At 34.7% G+C, this 21266-nt stretch overlaps 1 protein-coding gene across 5 annotated transcripts in view; it reads right to left on the reverse strand.

Annotated features, from left to right (window-relative positions):
* PPFIA2 (PTPRF interacting protein alpha 2) overlaps positions 1-21266 on the reverse strand; it is a 452551-nt gene that overhangs the window by 45102 nt on the left and 386183 nt on the right. For all 5 annotated transcript variants that reach the window (XM_079775027.1, XM_079775026.1, XM_079775024.1 and 2 more), the window contains one exon: positions 12231-12324. In XM_079775027.1, coding sequence (XP_079631153.1) covers positions 12231-12324 — 94 coding nt within the window. The remainder of the gene's footprint in view (positions 1-12230; positions 12325-21266) is intronic.

Raw genomic sequence — 21266 nt, forward strand, 5'->3', positions numbered from 1 at the left:
CTAAGTGATTAAGGTGATTTTCCTGTCAACATGCCTGTGAACTTTTTCATGAGCTTTGAAAACAAGGCAATTTCTGAGCTTTACACAAAAACTGGCCCCAAAATTTGGGCCAGTTATTACCATGGACAAAATTATCTTCCATAGCCTACCAGTTATCTAGAAATTGCTCTCCATTAAAACAAGCAGGTTAAATCTGCACAAAGTAGAATATTAATATTCCTCACATCTTCATTTATCATTTTTGAAAATAGAAAATTTGCACCAATAAAATACCTTAAATATAAAACATGAGAAATAATGAAAACAAATGGGAAACACAAATAAAAAATATCGCTTTAAGATTTACTATATTTCTTATCAATTTGTGTAAGTTATCTGTTTTCTTATAGTTTTTATAAACTTTCATCTCTTCCATAGTCAATTAATTTAAGAGTCACTTTGAACAGGTATCTCATTTTAGAATATTAAGTATTTTAGCTCATGACTTTCTAAAATATATCTTCTTCAAAAAACAGAAAGCTAATAGTCATAAGTAACTCAGATATTTTTGTGGTAATAAGTTATAAATTTGTATCAAAGATATATATACAAAGATAAAGTGTTTAATTTCTACTATAAAATTAATACATTCTTTCCTACAAGCAGTTATTTGCAGTTACATATAACTTCATTATTCTCCACTCCAGATTGCCAAGGTTATGATACTAGCAAGAGAGATTCTGTCAAGAATAAATGTTCTTTAGTTAAAGACCACAGTAAGTAATAGGCAAATAAATTTTAATTGACATAGAAAAGAGCCAGTAAAGTTACCATCTAATGAATAAGATCAAATCCAATTATTGGCATAATGTTTCCTTGGGAACATCAGCACAACAAGAAGACATTACCAGCTAACACATGTCTTATATTTCAGAACAGGCACCTTACACGTCACTTGTCTTACTTTCTCTTTCTAGATCACTTATTAAATGAATGGGCTTTCACCTGTTCACGAGCAAGTCAACTGTGGATGTAAAATAATTCATATTTCACATGAAATAATTCACTAAATGAGCATTACATGTATAATTTAATTGCATCTGGCTTTTGAAGGTCCAAGTTGATAAGTCAGAAATATTTTTAAATCAATTATTAGCACCAGATTGAGGAGTGAATGGGTAATAACTGGAGTGGAAAAGTGGAATGAAGGAAGGATTTTATTTTTAATACAGTAAACTTGAGAATGTTTGAATGGTGATGGCCATACACAGAAGAGAACAGAATTTGAAGATCTAAGAGCAAGTAGTAATAGGCTCAACATAACTGAGGAAATGGGAAGGGATGGTCTTAAGTAAGAAGACAGAAGCCAAGTTTCCTGTAATAATAATAATAAAAAAAGGGATTAGGGCAAGTGTTAGTGTGCATTAGACAGTAAATAAGTCAGAGCACTCAGCTGTTCTCTTTATTCTCTCTTTTTTAAGGTAGAATGTGAGCTCATTTGCAGAAGATGCACGTTTAAGCAGAGTGGAGGTCTCTAACAAAAGTTGCAGAGAGTAGAATTGGTGAGAGGAACATATCAAGATTACTGGGCAGCACTGAAATCCTAAATGAAGCTGGTGCAAGTTTCCTTGCTGTAATTTTCTCCAGAAGCACAAAGGAGCCCAGATATAGACATGGAGAATAAAAATTCAATGGTGGCTGTGTTTATGACACATGGATATGAGCAAAGGAAAGAGAAGTAAAAAAAATTTAGGAATGTTTGGTTGTGTTGAAATTATGGACATGGAGTCTAAGCTGAAAAGGGGAAGAGGAGAGGACAGAGAAGGGCTAATGCAGTGTGCAGGAATAGAAGTCTATAAATATGGTAGTGGAAGAAGTCCGTAAAGCATGTTGAAAGGAGAAGACTCCAGTTTGAGAGGAATGATATACTTAAATCAGTTCTTCTGTAACAGAATGACTCGGGATGATGACAAGATTCAGAATATGACCATGGGGAGTTGGAGTAGAGAATAATATTGAAAGTGACGAAGCTCTGAAACTTAAAGGCCAGGCTGTGACGGGTTGAGCTCCGTGGATACAAGAGCACCCCAGGCTAATGGCAGGAATGGCTTTATATAGAAAGTCAGATGATGGGATATAGATAAAAATAGATAGCCAAGCACATTTCTTCTAATCCTTGTATATGAAAGCAAATGGTTCAGAAGTTTCAAGTATGGTTCATCATGACACTACTTTAGTATTTTCTTTAAAGTTAATACTGACTTCAAATAGCTTTTGGAGATATTTTAAAAAGAGGTTAAGAATCTTTATTCTTCTAAGAACCTTGTTATTCATTTGCCTAGCAAACTTAATTCAATGAAGCCCAAAATAAAACATTTGATAATGTAGAATTAGAAAGAAGCACATTTAATGATATGTTTGTATGTACATATACATATATACACATACATATATATTTTGAAAGAAATGTATTTTGGTAAAGACTTTTTAAATAAAACTCTGGCAATAGGACATGAAGGCTCACTACTCTTCTAGAAATGTGAAGACAAGGAAAAGAAACTTGATTCATGAATGGCTAATTTTAAATAAATATGGAAACCATATCTTCAGTGATCTTATGAAAAATACAATATAGAGCTAATGCAACATCCTATATTTGTAGAAACAAATATGGAGAATTCTTTCTAAATTAGGATGTTAGCAGTTATGTAAATGTACCTTAATTAGTGGCAGTTTTTCTTTTTAGAAAAGAAATTAAATCATCCTTGTTATTAGACACTGACTTTGTAAGTTTTACTGTAATAAATAATGTTAGATTGATTTAAGCACACATTTACATTTTTATATTGCTTATTTATTAGTGAGAATTACTATTGTTATATTAAGCTTTGGGATATTATGTGGGGTTAATTATATCAGAAAAAGTCAGTTATATACATGGCTAAATCTTATATTTTGAAACTACCTATCTTTGTCTTGGTTTGAATATATTTGTTGATCATTTTGAAGGAGGGGATGAAGTTGGGTAAGATACTATTTTCTAGAGGAAAATATATGTTACTTTTTCAGAGTATAAAGAGAATGAGAGATTTTTTTTTACTCCCTATATAGATCATTTTAAATTATATAGAGATTTAAGGTCCAGCTGAAAGACTGGACTACATATTCTTTAAATTGTAGCCTTATCCTGAAATCCTACCTAATTCAGATGTAATCTAGACTCAGAAGATCTGCACGTTTGGAAACCACAGTGTCTGGAAAGCTACATTTCCTCATGTGTGGAAGGGAATAGCAGTTTCTACCTCAAAGGCGTTGTGAAAATTAAGATGCAATACAACTTAAAGTGTATAGAATAATAGCTGGCATATTATAACTGCTCCATGTGATTATTAAGTATTTAATACATATGAAATATATTACTACCATTACTATACAAAGGATGAGGAGGGAAATGGAACAGAATACATGTGCACTAGGATATAGGAGTAATCATAAAAAGAGCTAGATATTAAGCATATTAAGACCATAGTGTGCATGATCAGAAATAGAGGAAACAGAGATGGTGAGATAAATAGGGACTAGGTAATGTAGGAATTTATGGGCTACATAAAGGCATTTGGAATGTATTCTTTGGCTGCTAAGGAATGGTTGGGGAATTTTAGACAGGCTACAAAATATGACTTAGAGCTCTTTAGCAGAAGTGTGAAGAATAGATTACAGGAAGGCAAGACTGGAAGTATAAAGATTGTTTTAAATTGTATGAGGAAGAGAAGAAAGAAATCAACATGCTTGAGAGATTTTTAAAGAGCTAGTATATGGAGTGATGGTACATGAAGGTGATAGGAACACAGAGGTGAGAGTGATTGATAGTATACAACAGAGGTGAGAGTGATAGTGGTACAAGAAGGTGCATAGAGGAAGAAGGAAAAGGGAGAATAGGGATGAAACCCAGGTTTCTGGTTTGGTCTTCTGTGTAGAGGTCACTGCCCTAGTACCTGTTCCATTTTCTTAGGTTTTCTTCTTTCCCACCCAGCTTCTAATTGCACACAGTTATTCAGAAACTATAATTTGATTGCCTATAATAGGCAGCACTGCAAGTGTTTTAAAAAAGCAGAAGTTCTGAGTCCAGTTCTCCGAATTATATAGAACATAATAAACCCCAGGGCAGGGACAATTTAAAGAGCATAGAACCCAATCTCACAGCTGAAATTTGCATCTTCCTTATCATAATCTTACCACATACATATGCTTGGCAGGTCCATATTGGACAGAAACGTGAGAAACAACTCCAGGTGGTCAATTCTTTCTTCTCAGATCTGTGATCACTGTCGGTTCTCACTTAGACTTAGCTCAAATTTGTTTGTAATAAATTCTGCTTTTGGCCCAAGATTTTATCACTAAGCCTTAAAGAACACATCTGATTTCTTGTCTGCTTGGTAGCATCTGGATCTTTGCTGTCTAAACTCCACATATTCCTAGTTATTGACTAGTATAACACTCCGTGGAGAAATGGTTTGGTGTCATTTTGCTATACTGGTCATTTCCTCTGAATATATGCTGCCTCAAATACATCTGTTTCAAGCTTATTTCCCAGAAATTAACACAATATCTGGCTATGATCCGGTCAGTGCATAGATTTTTGGCCTTATTAATTGCTTTTATGGATATTGAAAGTCATAAACTTCTTTGCCAGACATCGCTAATTTATCATTTTTGCAGAAAAAAATTCCTTCGGAGCCGAGGTTACATTATATACATCCTCCTACACACAAATAATATGTATAGTAATGAAGTTGGATATAGAATTATATAATTGCCTTTATTAAACTTCATCGTGTTAGATTTGGATCTCTTTATAAAGGTCTTCCTTAAACGAAAGTATTTATGTAAAAAACTTGACTATGTCTTCTAGGTTCAAGCTTTCACAAAACTGTTATTCTTATTTAAATCATTTATAAAAGTGCTGAGTTGGCCACCTATTATTTCACTCAGTCATCATTAATTAAATTCTTCAGCCCCTCTGATTACAACTGTCCCATAAATTATAAGTGCATTTTATTAATCTCATTCCATGTTCAGAAGTATCTTTTAAAAAGTATATGAAATGCCTTGCTGAACTCAACACATAGTGTTTCTACAGCATTTTTCCTCATCTGCATGCCTAGAAAACTTTGAAAATTTTAAGGGCACAGCTTATAGTTAGGAGACGCCATTTATTCTTGGTGATGATCTGATAAATGTTTAATCTTTAGTTTGAAAACTAACAGTGAGGTGAACCAAACTTTAACTTGGAGAACATCTTTTAAATAAGAACATTAGGTGGCTTTAGGCTTGTGGTATTTTTCTTATTCTGTTGGAAGACCAGTGACTTAGAGAAGGGACAGTGCCCCCTGAAATACTTAGTGCAATCATTGTCTTCATGTCTGTCTCTCTAACATTAATCAAGCAAACACTATAACTTTATTTAGAAAAGGTCTTTCTTCCAGTACGTGTAGCTATCTTGAGTTATAATTTATTATTACTAATTCTTATTTTACATTTTCTATGGACAGAAAATATGAAGAGTTTCTAGGGCTTCTGTTCTATTTCCTCTGTAATCTCTCTCTCTATAAAAGCCTAAGTGACTGGCCTATCATCTGACCATTCAACTGTCTGACCGGTAGCTATGACGTGCACTGACCACCATGGGGCAGATGCTCAATGCAGGAGTGGAAACCACAGGCATGGAAACAGGGAACAGACTGATGAATCTCAGAGGGAAGTGGGTAGGGGGCAAGGTGAGAAGAGATTAAACAAAGATCTTATGTGCATACTAGAGGCCTGTGCACCAGTGGGATCCCTCGACCTGGCCTGTGCCCTCTCACAATCCAGGACCCCTCAGGGGATGTGGGAGAGCTGGTTTCGGCCGATCCCCGCAGGCCAGGCCGAGGGACCCCACTGGTGCATGGATTCCTGCACTGGGCCTCTAGTCTATTAATATTGTACTGTGGGTTCAAAACAGCAACTCCATTCTTTCTGTATGTTTTTCCTTCCTAAATAGATAAAATACATAGAGAGAGCACTTGGTTCCCTTAGCTTTATTTTTCCTAAGAAATTTCAATGCATCTGAGCCTTTAGCCTTGGGGTGTTACTACTTTTTAGGTTCCAGGGAATTCTTACACTGTCCTTGTTTGGAGCCAGGCAGGACTATCCATGATCAGATGGCAAGGCCATGATTGTTCTAGGTTAGTGCAGGTAGAGAAGACACACTCCTAGAGTTCCAACTAGGAAGTCGGGACACATTTTCTGAGAGAGAAATATTGAGAACCTTGTCTTTAGGTTCTGAAAAATTCTACACTATTAGATCCTCTTGAGTTAGTTGCCTAGGAGTGTTCCCCTATAGCCATGTCTGTAACTAAATGAATCCTTGACTATAGCTAACTGAGCCAAGTGCAAATATCTTTTTTTATATTTACAGATGCTTCACCTAGGAATTTGTAAATGTGAAATAGAAGATATGAGTATTGACAACACTCTAGAGAAATATTTCATACTTTGTTATTAAAATTTGGAAGTTGTCCTGATTCTGTTGTTTCTGCAATCTCTGAGATCTCTAATACCCTACCAGAGAATTCCCCTTTTTGCTTAATCTCACAATTTTTAGATCCTTTACCATGCTTACAAAATAGATATTTGTGGGGCAAGTGAAGACATTTACCTTCCATATATACAGCATTACTTAGATGGGAAAATGTATTCAAAGCCTCCAAAACATGTCTTATAAATTAACCTCTGAAGCACAACCTGTTTTTAAATTTAACTTGGCATATAGGCCCTTAATAAATATTTATTAAGTGATAGACTGTCATGGAATTTCTGTGATACCTTTATGAATATTTTCAGTGACATTTGTTTTGCTTAGAGATAGCTAATCTCAGAACCTTCCAAATACCAAAAGGTTAAAAGTGCAGAGTCCTGAAACACATTATTGATTATGCACTGAAGGAGACCCTTAGGATTGCAACGGAAATAAATTAACTAAATCTACAGAGCTTCACTTTTATGTCTTTGAAGCTCTAACATAAAGATTCATTGATAGTGATTAACTGTGACTGCCATGCTCCAAGGATAAACTCTTCTCTGAAAATACTGCTGATAGCTGGGTTAGAATGTTAATTTTGTTTTAATGATGTTGAAAAATTGATTTCAAATATAAAACCTATTTTTATTTACTATGTTCAGAAGAACATAGCAAATAAAACATATAATAACATGTTATTTATATAACCAAAGATTAAAAATGATAAATTAGTCAATATATTAATATTCATTTGCTATCTGTATATGAATTCATCTCAAGATACAGATTTCAGCATGAATATATGTTTTTGTGAAAAATTGTACAGTGTTAAAATGGAGGGGGAAAATGATAGCAGATAAAAAATGGATATAAAATTTTCAGAATTGATATTTCTGGAGATAAGTAATCATCCACTGGATATACATGAATTTTAATGTGTTCACTGCCTGTCAAGGATTGTCCGAGTGCTAAAAAGGTGCAATGCTATGAAACAGACAACTTCATCTTCAATGCCGTAGTATCTGTAAAAATTAGTTTCTTGGAAACAAAGTTGAATCTAGAAATAAAAGTCCTTTAGGTCAATATGTGTAAGATAGTCCAGTCTAATAAATCTTCAGATTAAAAGCATAAATTAGAAAAATTAAACATAAAAGACATTTGATTATAAACACACTTAAAGCATTTCTGAACCCCAAAGATAAAGAGAAAAATCTTAAATTTTCAGAGAGAGAAAAAAAGTGTATAAAGAAACCCTACATGTTAAATATGAAAGAATGACAAGCAATTGATAGTGGACAAAACTGGAAGCAAGAAGAGTAATACTTTCAAAGTTTTGAGGGAAAATTATTTTAAATCAATAGTTTTACACTTTGGGCAATTATCAACTAATTTTAGATGTAAAACATATTTTCAGAACTCTAAGTATTTAGGGAGTTTGCCACACATCCTATCATCACATTCCCAGAAAGGTGATATGGATAATTGGCAGTTAAATATATTCCAGGAGAGAAAAGTAAGGTAAGAAATCTGGTGAGACATTATTACAAAACATTTGACATTGGTATTTCAAAAAGTTCTTCTTTAGGCAAAGATGCTAATGACATAAAATTTCATCTCCTTCCTTGTGAGTTTATGATCCTTGATTCCAGATTAATGTATTGATGGACTCGGGATATTGTGGATGCTATTCTGAAGGAGGCGTGGGCAACACTTGTGCATCTTGGAAGCCTGTGACTATCCAGCTCTTTCTGTGTCAGGTAAGTTTATCAAATTTGGGGATTCAGTTTTAGGAAACCCTCTTTTTCCCATATACTTAAGTCATGTTCTAACAGCTCTTTCAGCAATAAAGCTGGTATTGTGATCTCTAATTGTTTGACTCTTTTGTCTAGCATCAAATAGATTCTAAACTTTAGTCAAAGAGCAGAGCTTCTATTTACTGAGTCCTAAAATACCACATCTATATTCTAAGTGAAATTCAGGGATTCATGGAGTCAAAGAACATTCAGAAATAGAGGTTTTTGATGTGCCAGATCATGTAAGCTTTTGGCCCTACAGTGAGGCCTATTTATCATGCAGTTATTTTTTTGTAGCTGTGGTTGACCAGCTTGAACAACTTTAGGTGTTAGCCTAACACATAGCTGGAGAGCTAAGAAAGGGAAATACATTCCTGAAGATCGGGTGACAGGTATAAAAGGAAAGAGGACAAGTTCTTAGGTCCTGTTGTTTGTAATGTGAGCCTCAGAAATAGAGGAGATGTTTAGTTTGTGTTCAATCAGAAAAGTGCCTGTAGTCCAATTAAATCAAACAGAAGCTCATGGACAAGCTCTCAGAGAGTAGTGACCCTCCAGAGGGACTTGACATCAAGAAAATTGTGAGAAATCATATTTCTAATACTGAGATCTATAATAAGAATAAGTGACTAAATCCTTAAAGATTAGGAGCTGTCAGTTTGACACAATTATTATTGGTATTAGCAGCACTCTACATAAACCTGCTGGAAAAAATTAAGGAATTTAAGTTTTAAAGGAAAGTATAGCAGAAATAAGGCATTGTAAATGTGAACCTTAAGAATAATAGTAGATTGACTTAGGCTAGGTTAGATGTTCTGATGAAAGAATAGCACCTGTGTGATCATACCCAACTCAGAAAGGTGAAGGTTGATAAGATGTTTTGAATAGTGGGTGCTTTAGCAGATCCAGTATTGTTGATTTTCTATTTCTCATCATTGGACAATAGCTAGAAACATAAGAAAAACAAATGCCTGTACCATAAAGAAAAGTTAAACTATAATAAAGTAGGAACACAGATCTAGTAAGCTGTTCTAAATCTTGTGTGCTCAATTTGCTGAATGGTAAATGCACCTCAAATTAGACTTTTCTTTGGGACTGGCAACATGACAAATTTCTGAACTTTGCAAAAATTGGGAATGTCTTGAATATTGCTCTATGAACATATGGTTTTTAAAAATGTGCCATAATTACATCTTTAGAGAAAATTATTCCCAATTAAATTAAAAATCACATATTGTCCATTTTAAATACCTGATGTCCTAGGAAAGTTAAAAATAAAATTTTTCTCCAGGTCTGCTAATTCCTTCAGAGACTAATGGATCTCTGATATCAACTTTGGGGCAGTGAATATCGATCAAAGTACTTAGTTCTGGAATCATTACTTTTTTGGCCAAAGACTAGAATAAAAAAAAATTGATAGGAAACTATGGTCATAGCAACTAAAATGTATAACTCATAGTGTTCAACTTTTTGAAAGAAGTTCCATTTTATGGTTTTGTTTATCTTTCTAATAAAATGTACTTGAATTATTTTCCATCCTGAAAGAATATTAATTCACATGAAAATTCAACACAGAAAATTGTATTCCTTGAAGCACATTTAAAGAGGACAGGGTATCTTTAGAAATGGAATTGTTTCAATAAAATTTTAAATACTTTAGAAAATTTAAGAATAATTGAACTTGTCTATCTTATATAACTCATTACATGAAAACACTTCATTCACCCTTTAGTAACCCAGAAGCCACAGTATAGTGTCATGCAAGTTCTGAATAAGTGCTAGCACTATATATACGTCTCACACATCCTAGTTATATATTTATGGTCAGAGGGTTCTTGCTATGGGATAAACAATAATAAAAGAAATACTATCTTCCATTGATTAACTTCGTTGGATTCACTTTAATCCAAGTACTATTATTCTATAGAAAATAACTAATACATTTTAGCTTGTATTATAGTAAATAATGCTTTCATGTTATTCTTATATTAGTGACAGTATTCTATTTAATACATTTTAAAATCATATTTTGCTTAAACATATTGCAAAATAAACTCAAAAGTCAAGCATAGAAATATTTTCAAACTCAATCCAGAACTAAAATCAGCTTCTGCCTATGAGGGTATGGAGAATTTGAAAAATAATTCCATAACATTAATATCTAATCAATCCAACAGTATGTAAAGTTAATAATAGATAATAATAATAATATATATTTTTAAGATCACTTTATAATTGGGATATTTAACTTTAGTAGCCATCAAAAGAGACATTTAACTTGGTCCCATAAAAAAACAATGAACTATGTAATGCATGCCTTAATATCAGCCTTGTATGCAATGTGAAAGGTGGCCAGGTTTCCATTGTATGTAAATATTTCATTGAGAGAAAAATAAAATATAACTTTTTAAAAAATATATACCTTCCTTGATTTCGGAGAGGAAGAGAGAGAGAGAGAGAAACATCAATGATGAGAGGGAATCATTGATTGGCTGCCTCCTGCATGTTGGACCAAGCCCACAACCCAGGCATGTGCCCTTAATTGGAATCAAACCTGGGACCCTTAGGTCCACAGGCCGACACTCCATCTACTGAGCAATATAGGCTAGGGCAAAAAAATAACTTTTAAGAGAAGTAAAGGAGGTCTATTAGCCAGACTGGGTTTTGACTCTTCTATTCCTTTAGATGTAATTTTCAGAGATAAAATTAAAAATCCTTTAGACTTGAAATAAATTTTAAAGAATCTATCAAAGAAGATTTTTTAATTTTTTCTCTCTCAATATATCACCATAAAATTGAATATAACAATCTTTGATAGGAATAAATAAAATTAAGAGATTTCAAGCATATTATGGTAATGTTTAAATATACATTTTGAAGTATAATTAACTAAAGAAAATGTTTGCTAGTATGGAATGCTACTGAACATTTCATTGTATTTTAAAAATATGTTTTCAATGTTACTTTTATTTTCTGCACAGTATTTCTAGTGAATTTGGATAAATACCTAATTTTTATAAGTAGCAAATTAATGAAACAACTTGGCTAGTGAGTTGTTCTGCAACTTTTAAGTACATATTTCCTCCTTCTTAGTAAACATCTGCAATGCAAGTGAGCTGGCAACATATGAAGTAAGCTGATTAGTCTGAATGCTATAACCATGAGAGCATCTATGATAGAATCTCTGTTACAATGATGACTAGAGCCATGAACCATTGCAGAGTAACCAGCCAATAGATTCTGAAATAAAGAGAAATTCTTTAGCTTTTAAAAATATATTCTAAAGGTTCTGTTTCCTCACTGAAAATGTTATTATGCATCCAAAAATGTTATTTATGGATCCACTTGCTTTCCAATAGCTGGTGGGACTCAAAATTTGCCAATTTTGCAAGTTACTTAAATGTCCCATATTATATGTGAATGAAAAGATACACTATCAGTTTCCTGACAGATGCAAAACAATCTGCTGCAAGTCTAAAATAAGTTTATATTCAATCATTCAGAGGAATTTCTCCTTTTAAATATTCCATCTTAAGAGGAGATACTTTGTCATGAGAAGAAACACAAAGATGAATGGCATACTCTCTCATTTTATCATACTAATACAGTATAGTACTGAATGGCACATCAAACAGACTATTACATTATTTGTAAGGCTGCATTTAAATGTTTTAATGTACTTGTGTTTTGAAATAACACAACTATATTTAGAGAAATGTTATTTCAAACTCTAGCCTATTAGAACAAGGAAACTCGAGCACTGAATAGTTTTAGGAAATACCAGGGCAATATCCATCAGTCAGTTATTTTCTTCCAACTAGTCTCTTTTTAAATTCCCTATAAGCAATGAAAAAGTGTAAATTAAAGTTTAAAAAAGGAGGGGAAAAAATCTCCAAACCTACTTTTTCTTCAGTCTTCTATCCTTCTCAGCTTGAGTTCCAAGTTTGCCTAACCCCAGGGACTCCTGAGCCGCAGCTTCAGTCTCCATGAAGCCTCCTGTGAAGAAGTCACTATTCACATTAGATTAAACATATTGTGTCAATTCTGCAATTAAGTTCTTAAAAATTTATTTGAGCAACTGTTTACTACCACATTTTCTCCTCACCCCCCACACACATTTTTTGAATGTATTTATATTTCCAAACCAACATGCATAAACATACACTGAGAGAATGAAAAAAAAAATAGTATCTACTGTTACACTATTACAGTGGTCAGCAAACTCATTAGTTAACAGAGCCAAATATCAATAGTACAACGATTGAAATTTCTTTTGAGAGTCAAATTTTTTAAACTTAAACTTCTTGTAATGCCACTTCTTCAAAATAGACTCGCCCAGGCCGTGGTATTTTGTGGAAGAGCCACATTCAAGGGGCCAAAGAGCCGCATGTGGCTCGCTAGCTGCAGTTTGCCGACCTCGGCACTATTCAATGGTAACTCAGAGCAACATAAAACATGTGGCCTGTATACTGATAAACACATGAATATATAATTTGAAATTCTAGTGATCTCTTTTTTTACTAAAAAATAAGAGCAAATATTTGTGGAGTATTGAGTTTTTCAACATTTAAAACTTTTTAAAATGTTTTTATTGATTTCAGAGAGGAAGGGAGAGGGGGAGAGAGATAGAAACATCAATGATGAGAGAGAATCATTGATCAGCTGCCTCCTGCGCACCCCCCACTGGGATTGAGCCCGCAACCTAGGCATAGTGTCCTGACCGGGAATCGAACCGTAACCTCCTGGTTCACAGGTCGATGCTCAACCACGGAGCCACGTTGGCCGGGCAACATTTAAAACTTTTAAAAGACTTCGTATATAATTGGGTTAATTGATAGTCCAGTGAGTAGAAACTCAGGTGTATGTCTTCAATTCCAAGTGAAGAGAATGGAGAGGTATTCCCTGATTTCTAAAAGCTTTTCATTTCTAGCTTCTGGAATCCTCTTTTGCTCACATGCATGATCCCTATACGCAATATAAACCTTACTTCCAGAATTTCATATGTTCTGGCAGGTTTTGTTTTGTAAATTTTATAATACCTGGAAAAAATTCTAAGTCTATTTTCAGAAAGACCCTTGAAAGGATTCTTTATATCCAGTAAATAAATAAAAAATATTGGGGTTAGTGGCAATTTTATTGGCTTTGGAGTATATAAAATATATGTAACCTTGGAATGAAAGGAGGAAGGAAAAAATATGTTAAGCATCAAACACAGAATTACACATTTTCCAATACAATTATTTAATTCAGAATCCCTAAACATATAATTAATTCATACAGAATTTGTTACAATAAAAAATGAGAACTTAATCCTGGGCTCTGTTTTCTCTTTGATATTTATTCTGTGTGAAAAATCTGAAAATGCTATGCTAAGCGAAATAAGCCAGTCGGAGAAAGATAAATATCACATGATCTCACTCATAGGTGGGATATAGTGATCAACATAATTTGATGAACAAAAATAGATCCTGAGACAAATGGCAGGGGAGGTGGCGGAGGTTAGAGAACAACCAAAGGACTTGTATGCATGCATATTAGCATAGCCAATGGACACAGACACTGGGGCGGGGGGTCAGTTGGGGAAAAAGAAGACATATGTAAAACTTAAGATAATAATAAAAAAATCTGAAAATGCTCACTATTCTTAAGTGGATTAAGATATATATATATATATATATATATATAGTGGAAGGGATTTAGACTCCAATTAAGCTCAAGATTAGGTACAAAGATTTAAGTTAATATCAACTCTTACAAAGACTACACAAAAATGTTACCAATATGTCAGTAAATAAGAACTATTAAAGACAAATTTATTCTCTGTCATTGTAATGGACATTCCCTTACTTAACATTTGCAGGACTTAACCAGAGGCAAATTTTGTTGCTGCTGTTTTTCATAATTTATTTTAGCGAATAATTTATAATACTTGATACTATTAATTTTGGAACACTGATATCACAAGTTACTCTCATAGCCTAGTAACTCTGCTACTGAATGCTATAAGAAATTTCTATTTGATTGAAAACACATTTATTGCTATCTAGATCTTATGCAGAGCTTCACAGTTTGGGGACCAAAATTTATTTTATTCAAATATGAACATGTGCAGTTAATGCTTAAAGACTTTTTTTATTATGAGAGATTTTCATTTTTTGGTGTCATTTGTGAAGTTGTCCAAAACCTAACTAAGGCACTCTTGGGGATCATCTTGAATCATGGGATTTTTCCATTATGTACAGTGAATGAATATTTTCATTTATTTCTCTCATTGATATACTTGCCTTACTGTACATTCATAAATTATTATTCACAATCTGCAATTAACAATAAAATTCTATTCTTTAAATGTAAATGATTGTTCACTTTTAAAGTTGCAAAATTTTCACAGTACAGATGGGGACATAGAGATTGATGAGGTAGACCCATTCAAAACTGTGAGACATTTCCAGCCACCTGGTGGTTGGATCAATTAGGCTTCTTATTCTTCAGAACAAAGAATACCAGTTAAATTCTGATGTTAACTTTATTAAGAACCCTAGATTTCAATGATAGAAAAATAACATTTTTAACAATAAAAATTCTGGAAGAGAAACAAAGAAATCTCTACAATGATTTTGAGATTAAACCAGATCTAGAAAAAATAGGTTGTAAATTTTGCTTTTCATAATTAAAATTATAAAAATAAAAAGCATGAGGAGTTTGGAAATACCCCGAGTACTTCAAAACCTAAGGTCCTTTGAATAGAGACTTGTGGACACATCTGGTTTAAAAATGCCTATAGAAAATGACAATTTAATATAGTAGGTAAATTTATTTTTATGCATCACATGTAGAAATGTACCCTTAAGCAGGACCAAGTCTAAATACATGCATTTTTAGTTCAATTAAACTATTGTTAAATGAGAAGAACATTCTTTCATAGACTTGACCCAGCTGCCCCATAAATCCCAGGTACATCTTGTTACATACCTGATCAGCTACCTAACTGGTAAAGGTAAGTCAGTCTCATTTTGTCCCAGGCATCAGCAGGCTCCTATGGCAGTGTGAACTTTGGGAATATCTATTCATCTATACCACTTTTATTCATTAGTCATATGTGGCTATTGAGCACTTGAATCGTGGCTATTCCAAACTATTTCATTATAAATATGCACAAGATTTTGAAAACTTAGTACAAAAGTATATATATAATATCTAATTAATAATGTTATATTGATTACACTTAAAATAATAACATTTTCTTACATTGGTTTAAATAAAATGTATTACTAAAATTCATCTCACCTGTCTCTTTTCACTTTTCTTAATGTGGCTACTAGAAAATTAAAAATTACATATGTGACTCACATTTGCGGTTTGCATTATCAATCTGTTGGCTCTTGGACTGGAGATAAGTGTTAGTCTTCCAGAGAGTGAGCGTAAATATTCACTTATGTGGGTGGGAAGAGGGGGCTACATGTTTAGATGTCACCATGACTGCAAAGTGCAGCTGATATTCACTAAATAGGGGACAAAGATTCTAAACATCAATGAGTCGAGAATACTTTAGCTTGCCCTTCTGAAGATGACAAAAGTGCCCCTGATGAGAAACGCTGACTTGTGGGTGACTTTTTCTCTAGAAAATCCATTAGGAATGTGGACAGAACAACATTAACTCCACCCATCTCATGGCATAGGGTATTTAGTCATAGAAGGCTTGAGTCTCATGATTCAGTGGATACTCAGATTACAAAATGTGTATCACCTTGTCCGTGGTCCCCTAGTAGTTGCACATACAAAGGCCCAAGTCAAATTCCTTGAAGTTTTCTGGGCTATTTTTTTCACTCAGGTATACTTTTGCAAGGACCTTGAGGACTTGGAATTGTTAAATTGTCTTGGAATTGTCCTAGAGTGTGAGGGGCCAATTCAATTTTTTTACCAACCCATTTTCTATATAAACACTTTGAGTAACCCCAAATCAATGCAGCAACAATTTAGTGGTTCAATCTTATATAATATCATTCTGGCCAGCAGAAGTGAATGTTTCACTTGCTAGGGCACTCTCCTGGAACCAGGGGAGATCATTGGTCCAGAACAACTGCATAGTGCAAAAGTCTCTGGGCTCAGCAGGATATCTTGTCAACCCCAGGCCTGGGCTAGAGAAGTAGAGAGCACCCCGATGGGAAGAAACAGGGACCCTGGTCCACATGGTTTAATTATATTAGATGATATTGGTCTCAAGGTCTGAGACACAACAGAAACTTTCAATGCTTCCAGAAATTGGACCCACTCAGGTCTAGGTTTTTACTGAGGGTTCCTTGCCCAGAAAGCAATTCCAGGCCAGCCTCTCCTAGGCACCAGAGGGAAGCTCTTAGAGAATTTCAACAAAGGTACTGCAAAGTGTGAGGCTTCCTAAGACCCAGGCTGAGGAATTCAAGGAAAGACCCTCCTATGCCCAGATCTATGAGTAATACTAGATGGAGATATTTGCTCATTTGGATTGTGAAGGAAAATATCTATATGTTGCCTGGGCCTTAGACTCCATTCAAAATAATTTATTTCATGATGGCCCTTGAGGTAAAATTTATGGCCCAATTCTGCAATTTAAGGTTTCTGCCTCTCCATTTTTTTCCAGCAGAAGTACCTATATTAAAAAGGGGGAGCTCTAACTACAGACAAATTAAGACTATAAACTGCTGCTGATCAGTAGCTTCATCTTTCTTTTATTGGACCTCTCTTTATTAGTTTGTATTTACACTTGAATTGATAAATGGATACTTAATTAATGCCATGTCTGTTAGCTCTCTGGAGGAGGCATCTAGGCAGTGCCAGGCTCATAGAGAATGTGTAAAAAATGTTCACAGTTGAAGCTAAATACTGATTTCTTCCAAAAAAAGGCCCTTTCACCATGCAGAGAATGAGTCATCTCTAACTGATACTTTGTGAAGTTTATATTTTATCTGTTGGTTCCATAGCATCTAGGAATAATCTAATTTTTGGAAAGGCGAGCACAACTACCCAAATTTTATGTGTAGAAAGGTGCTTGCTAAATAATACCGGTGCAATCTTGAGTCTGTTTTTGTCATGATGACATCATTTTCTTTCTTATGCTGATTATAGCAGGTCAATGAGTTCAGACAATTCCAATACAATCTGTCAGATGGCTATAAATGAAAGGGATATGCAATTTAGTAGGCAAAATGCCTCTGAAATGTATTACTTTTTATATGCATTTAAAGGAAATTTGTAAAAGTACTTTAAAAAATCAATAATATATCCATTTTATATGTCTTTAATTGGGGATTTTGCCTGTTCAAAATTAATATATTTTCCTCTTTTATTTTCAAACTAGAGACCCGGTGCACAAAATTTGTGCACAGGAGGGAGGTTCCTCAGCCTGGCCAGCACCCTTTCCAATTCGGGACCCCACGGGGGATGTCCAACTGCCGGTTTAGGCCCGATCCCTCACTATTCACTGTTACAGGGATTGGGCCTAAACCGGCAGTTGGACATGCCTCTCACAATCGGGGACCGCTGGCTCCTAACTGCACACCTGCCTGCCTGCCTGATTGCCCCTCACTGCTTCCCTGATGGCCTGATCGCCCCTAACCACCTCTGCCTTAGCACCGCACCCGGGACCTGGGATTCCCTCTGGCCAGCTGCAGGCACCTGGGACCCAGGTTGGTTTTGTCTGGGCCAGCCACAGTCGCAGGGGTCAATGGGCAGGCGGCTTCTCTCTCTCCTAGGCCATAGCAGCAGCTGCTGGCACTCCTGGGACCACTGGCAGGCGGCTTCGTCTGGGCATGGCTTTGTCAGGAAGGACATCTGGATGGTTGTCTGGAAGACATCCTGCCTAATTAGCATATTACCTTTTTATTAGTATAGATTATAAGAGAAAGTTTATTTAGAAAATTACAGAGATCTTAGAAGTGAGCCAGCAGGCTCAGCAAACAAGTTACAGAAGCCAAAGAAGGGCCTCTGGAGCATAGGAGAGACGAAGGCAAAGGTAAGGAGCCTGGGGGAAGAAGTGAGGGAAGGGAAAGGCATGGCTGTGCTCCCCTGAGGGACAGTGTTCTTTTTAACTCATTTTTCACAGCTTTGCTATATTGGGCTCTACTTATCCAATTCTCCATTCTTCAAGATCTTTTTGTTCTTGATTATGGTTCCTTCTCTTGCAATGTCTGTAAATGGCCTCTTGTCTTTATCCTCACTATTCACTGTTAACAACAGCTAGGCTGGTCATGTGTGTTCTGTTCTTTTTTTCTTTGTAGTCATTATTATTAGGGCTCTCTGCAGACCTGGGAGAACTGTGTTTCCCAGTAGTAAACAAATGAATGTTAAGATCCTATGGAGCGGATGATTCCCCCAGAAGCAATAAATGCTTTAACACATCTACCTTGTCTTCACACGCTATCACCATTTTCATAAGCTTTAGGTTAACTGCCTCTTAGCAAGGTACTTGATTGATCTAACTCCTAGCCTCCTACTTGACCCTGGAATTTAGATAATTTAATTTGTGTGCGTGTCTCTGCTTTAAGTTGTTGTCTTTTGAGCTCTGCATTTCCAATCTCTCCACAGTTAGGTAACTTTATCTTTAGTCCAACCATTTCCTTTGCTTAATAATTTGTTTTCCCATTCCTGACCCCAGCCAATAACCCACTTCCTGACTAACCACAGAAAAGACCCAAGTTGTTTCTAGCACACTCCCCTTAGAGTTTTTTTTCTTTCATGTCACTTCAGTACCCTTTCTCAGGTATCAGTTCTATTTGAAACTCTAGCTGTACACCTTTTCAATTCTGTAGAAAAATTTCACTTAGATTTTCCTAGTAGAATCAAATGTATTTAGGGAGAGAAAATTAATAATCTGAACTCCTTTCTTACATTATGTCTGTATCTTTAATAAAAAAATTATACTGTACTCTATGATGTCTTTTTTTACTGTTACCTTGAATTACTTTTTAATTTTTATGCACTTAAGTGCAATATCCTCAAAAAGTTATAAACTTGATGAAATAGTCATGTTTTTAATTTCATTAAGTTACCAAACTTGTTCCATGGGACTAGGAGCTCAATGAGGTATTTTTTATTAAAACGGCTCCAAGAGTATATTGTCTGGAGCACTAGACTAGGTAGTGAGAGCTGGGAACTAATACCCTTAACCATTATTAAACTCATCTCTATTTTTACATACTAGAGAGTGTGGAACACTACATGATCTTAGATTTGTCTAACTCTGAAAGTCTGTAATTTTAAAAATACACATGCATTTTATAGTAAACAATTAATAGTATATGTTTTATAAAAAAAAAAAGGTTGTTTGATATAGGCTTAAATGTTAGAGTGTCATAGATTCAGTATTACTAGATTTGAAGTAAATCTTAGAAGTCATCCAGTCAAACTATCTTTCCAATGCTTGGATCCCCTCCAGAACACATTTTCCTAGTATTTACCCAGCTTTTGCTTTATAATTTACCTAGTTTTCAGTAACCAAGAAGGCCTTACCTCAAAAGCCAGCTCTTTGGATATCATTATGACACTCATCTATGTGGCTATTCCTCACATGAGTTCAATCCTGTACATGAGCTTAATCCTCCCCTCTAACCTTCCTCCAAGGTTATGATATGCCTCTAAAAGTGCAGTAAACAGAAATGGATACTATGCCTTGGCTGTTACCACAGTGGAATAGAATAGAAAAGTCTTATTTTATCCCAATGCTATGTCTATTAATGTGGCCTACCTTTACTGACTAATATATTGACTTTAGAGTTACTTGAAATTTCTGAATTTTTCTTAGAATAATATTTAGAATCAAATATTTACAAGCCTCCATATTTTACATTTTAGACAATATTTATGAATAAGTCTATTTCTTAAAATTTGTGATTCATAACCATATTAGTAATCCATAAATCAGATATCTGTGTGGTTGAAATGTTCATGTCCAAGCAATTAGGGGATGTGCTGAACGAGGAGAGAGAGTCATAACCAACCCATGAGAGACCTTGAGCTAGGTGGCATCACTCTATTAATGGGCATTATCACAGCAGTGTTATTCAACCAGTTATAACTGCCACATAATTTTTCCATCATCCACACCCCGTTTTGACATCTTGTCCACTACCTTTCCTGTTCTGTTACAGAACAAGGTTTGTTTGACATGGATATTTTTAACATAGCTTCATTTGTTTTGTTTCAAAACAGGTTAATGCTTTCTGATAAAATTAAAAATTAAGCCAGTCAGGTTTCTAATTAATGATGCATAATCCTGGATCTTGGGTTTCAGCAGCCCTGTTAGTAGCTGTTTGGACAGGACAAACATAGAACATAGCAGGCAAACGTTCCTGGGCAGAAACGTGCGGGATAGTTTTGTTTTGTTTTAAATGAAAGGCTGTATATTTTTATGTATGGGGGTTCCCATATACATATTGCCTTTGCTAGTAGTACATTTGTAAAGATATATTACATATAGTATACTAAATTTGTTCCTCCATGGTTAGGGGCTATCAGTGTAGTCACATTGACTGATCTACCACATCTGAAGTTTACCTTATTAACCTGGATTTTCAAATTGTTATATAAGGCAAATAACACCCCTTTACAAATATTCTTCTCTATGAATTACTAAGAATTCCTTCCTTGTCCTGTATTATTCCTTATGGAACCAAGTGAACATTTTCATAGTTTTATTTTGACAGTTTTATTTCTCCACACCATCTAGCATAGCTACTCTCAGTTTAATTTGTATTTCTCTTCCTGTATGAGATAAACTCTTCAACCAACAGTTCCGAATCTTAGGACATGATTCAAAATTTTGACATGGTTCTTGGACATTATCATTCCTCAACCACATTGCTTTCCATGCCATCCTTTCTTATCTTCCATTTTCATTGGTAGGACAAAGAGGAAAAAAAAGAGAAAACTGAGAAATAAAATGAAATAAAAAACAGATGGACACT

The sequence above is a fragment of the Cnephaeus nilssonii genome (genome assembly GCF_951640355.1).
Source record: "Cnephaeus nilssonii genome assembly, chromosome: 6".
NCBI lineage: Eukaryota > Metazoa > Chordata > Mammalia > Chiroptera > Vespertilionidae > Cnephaeus > Cnephaeus nilssonii.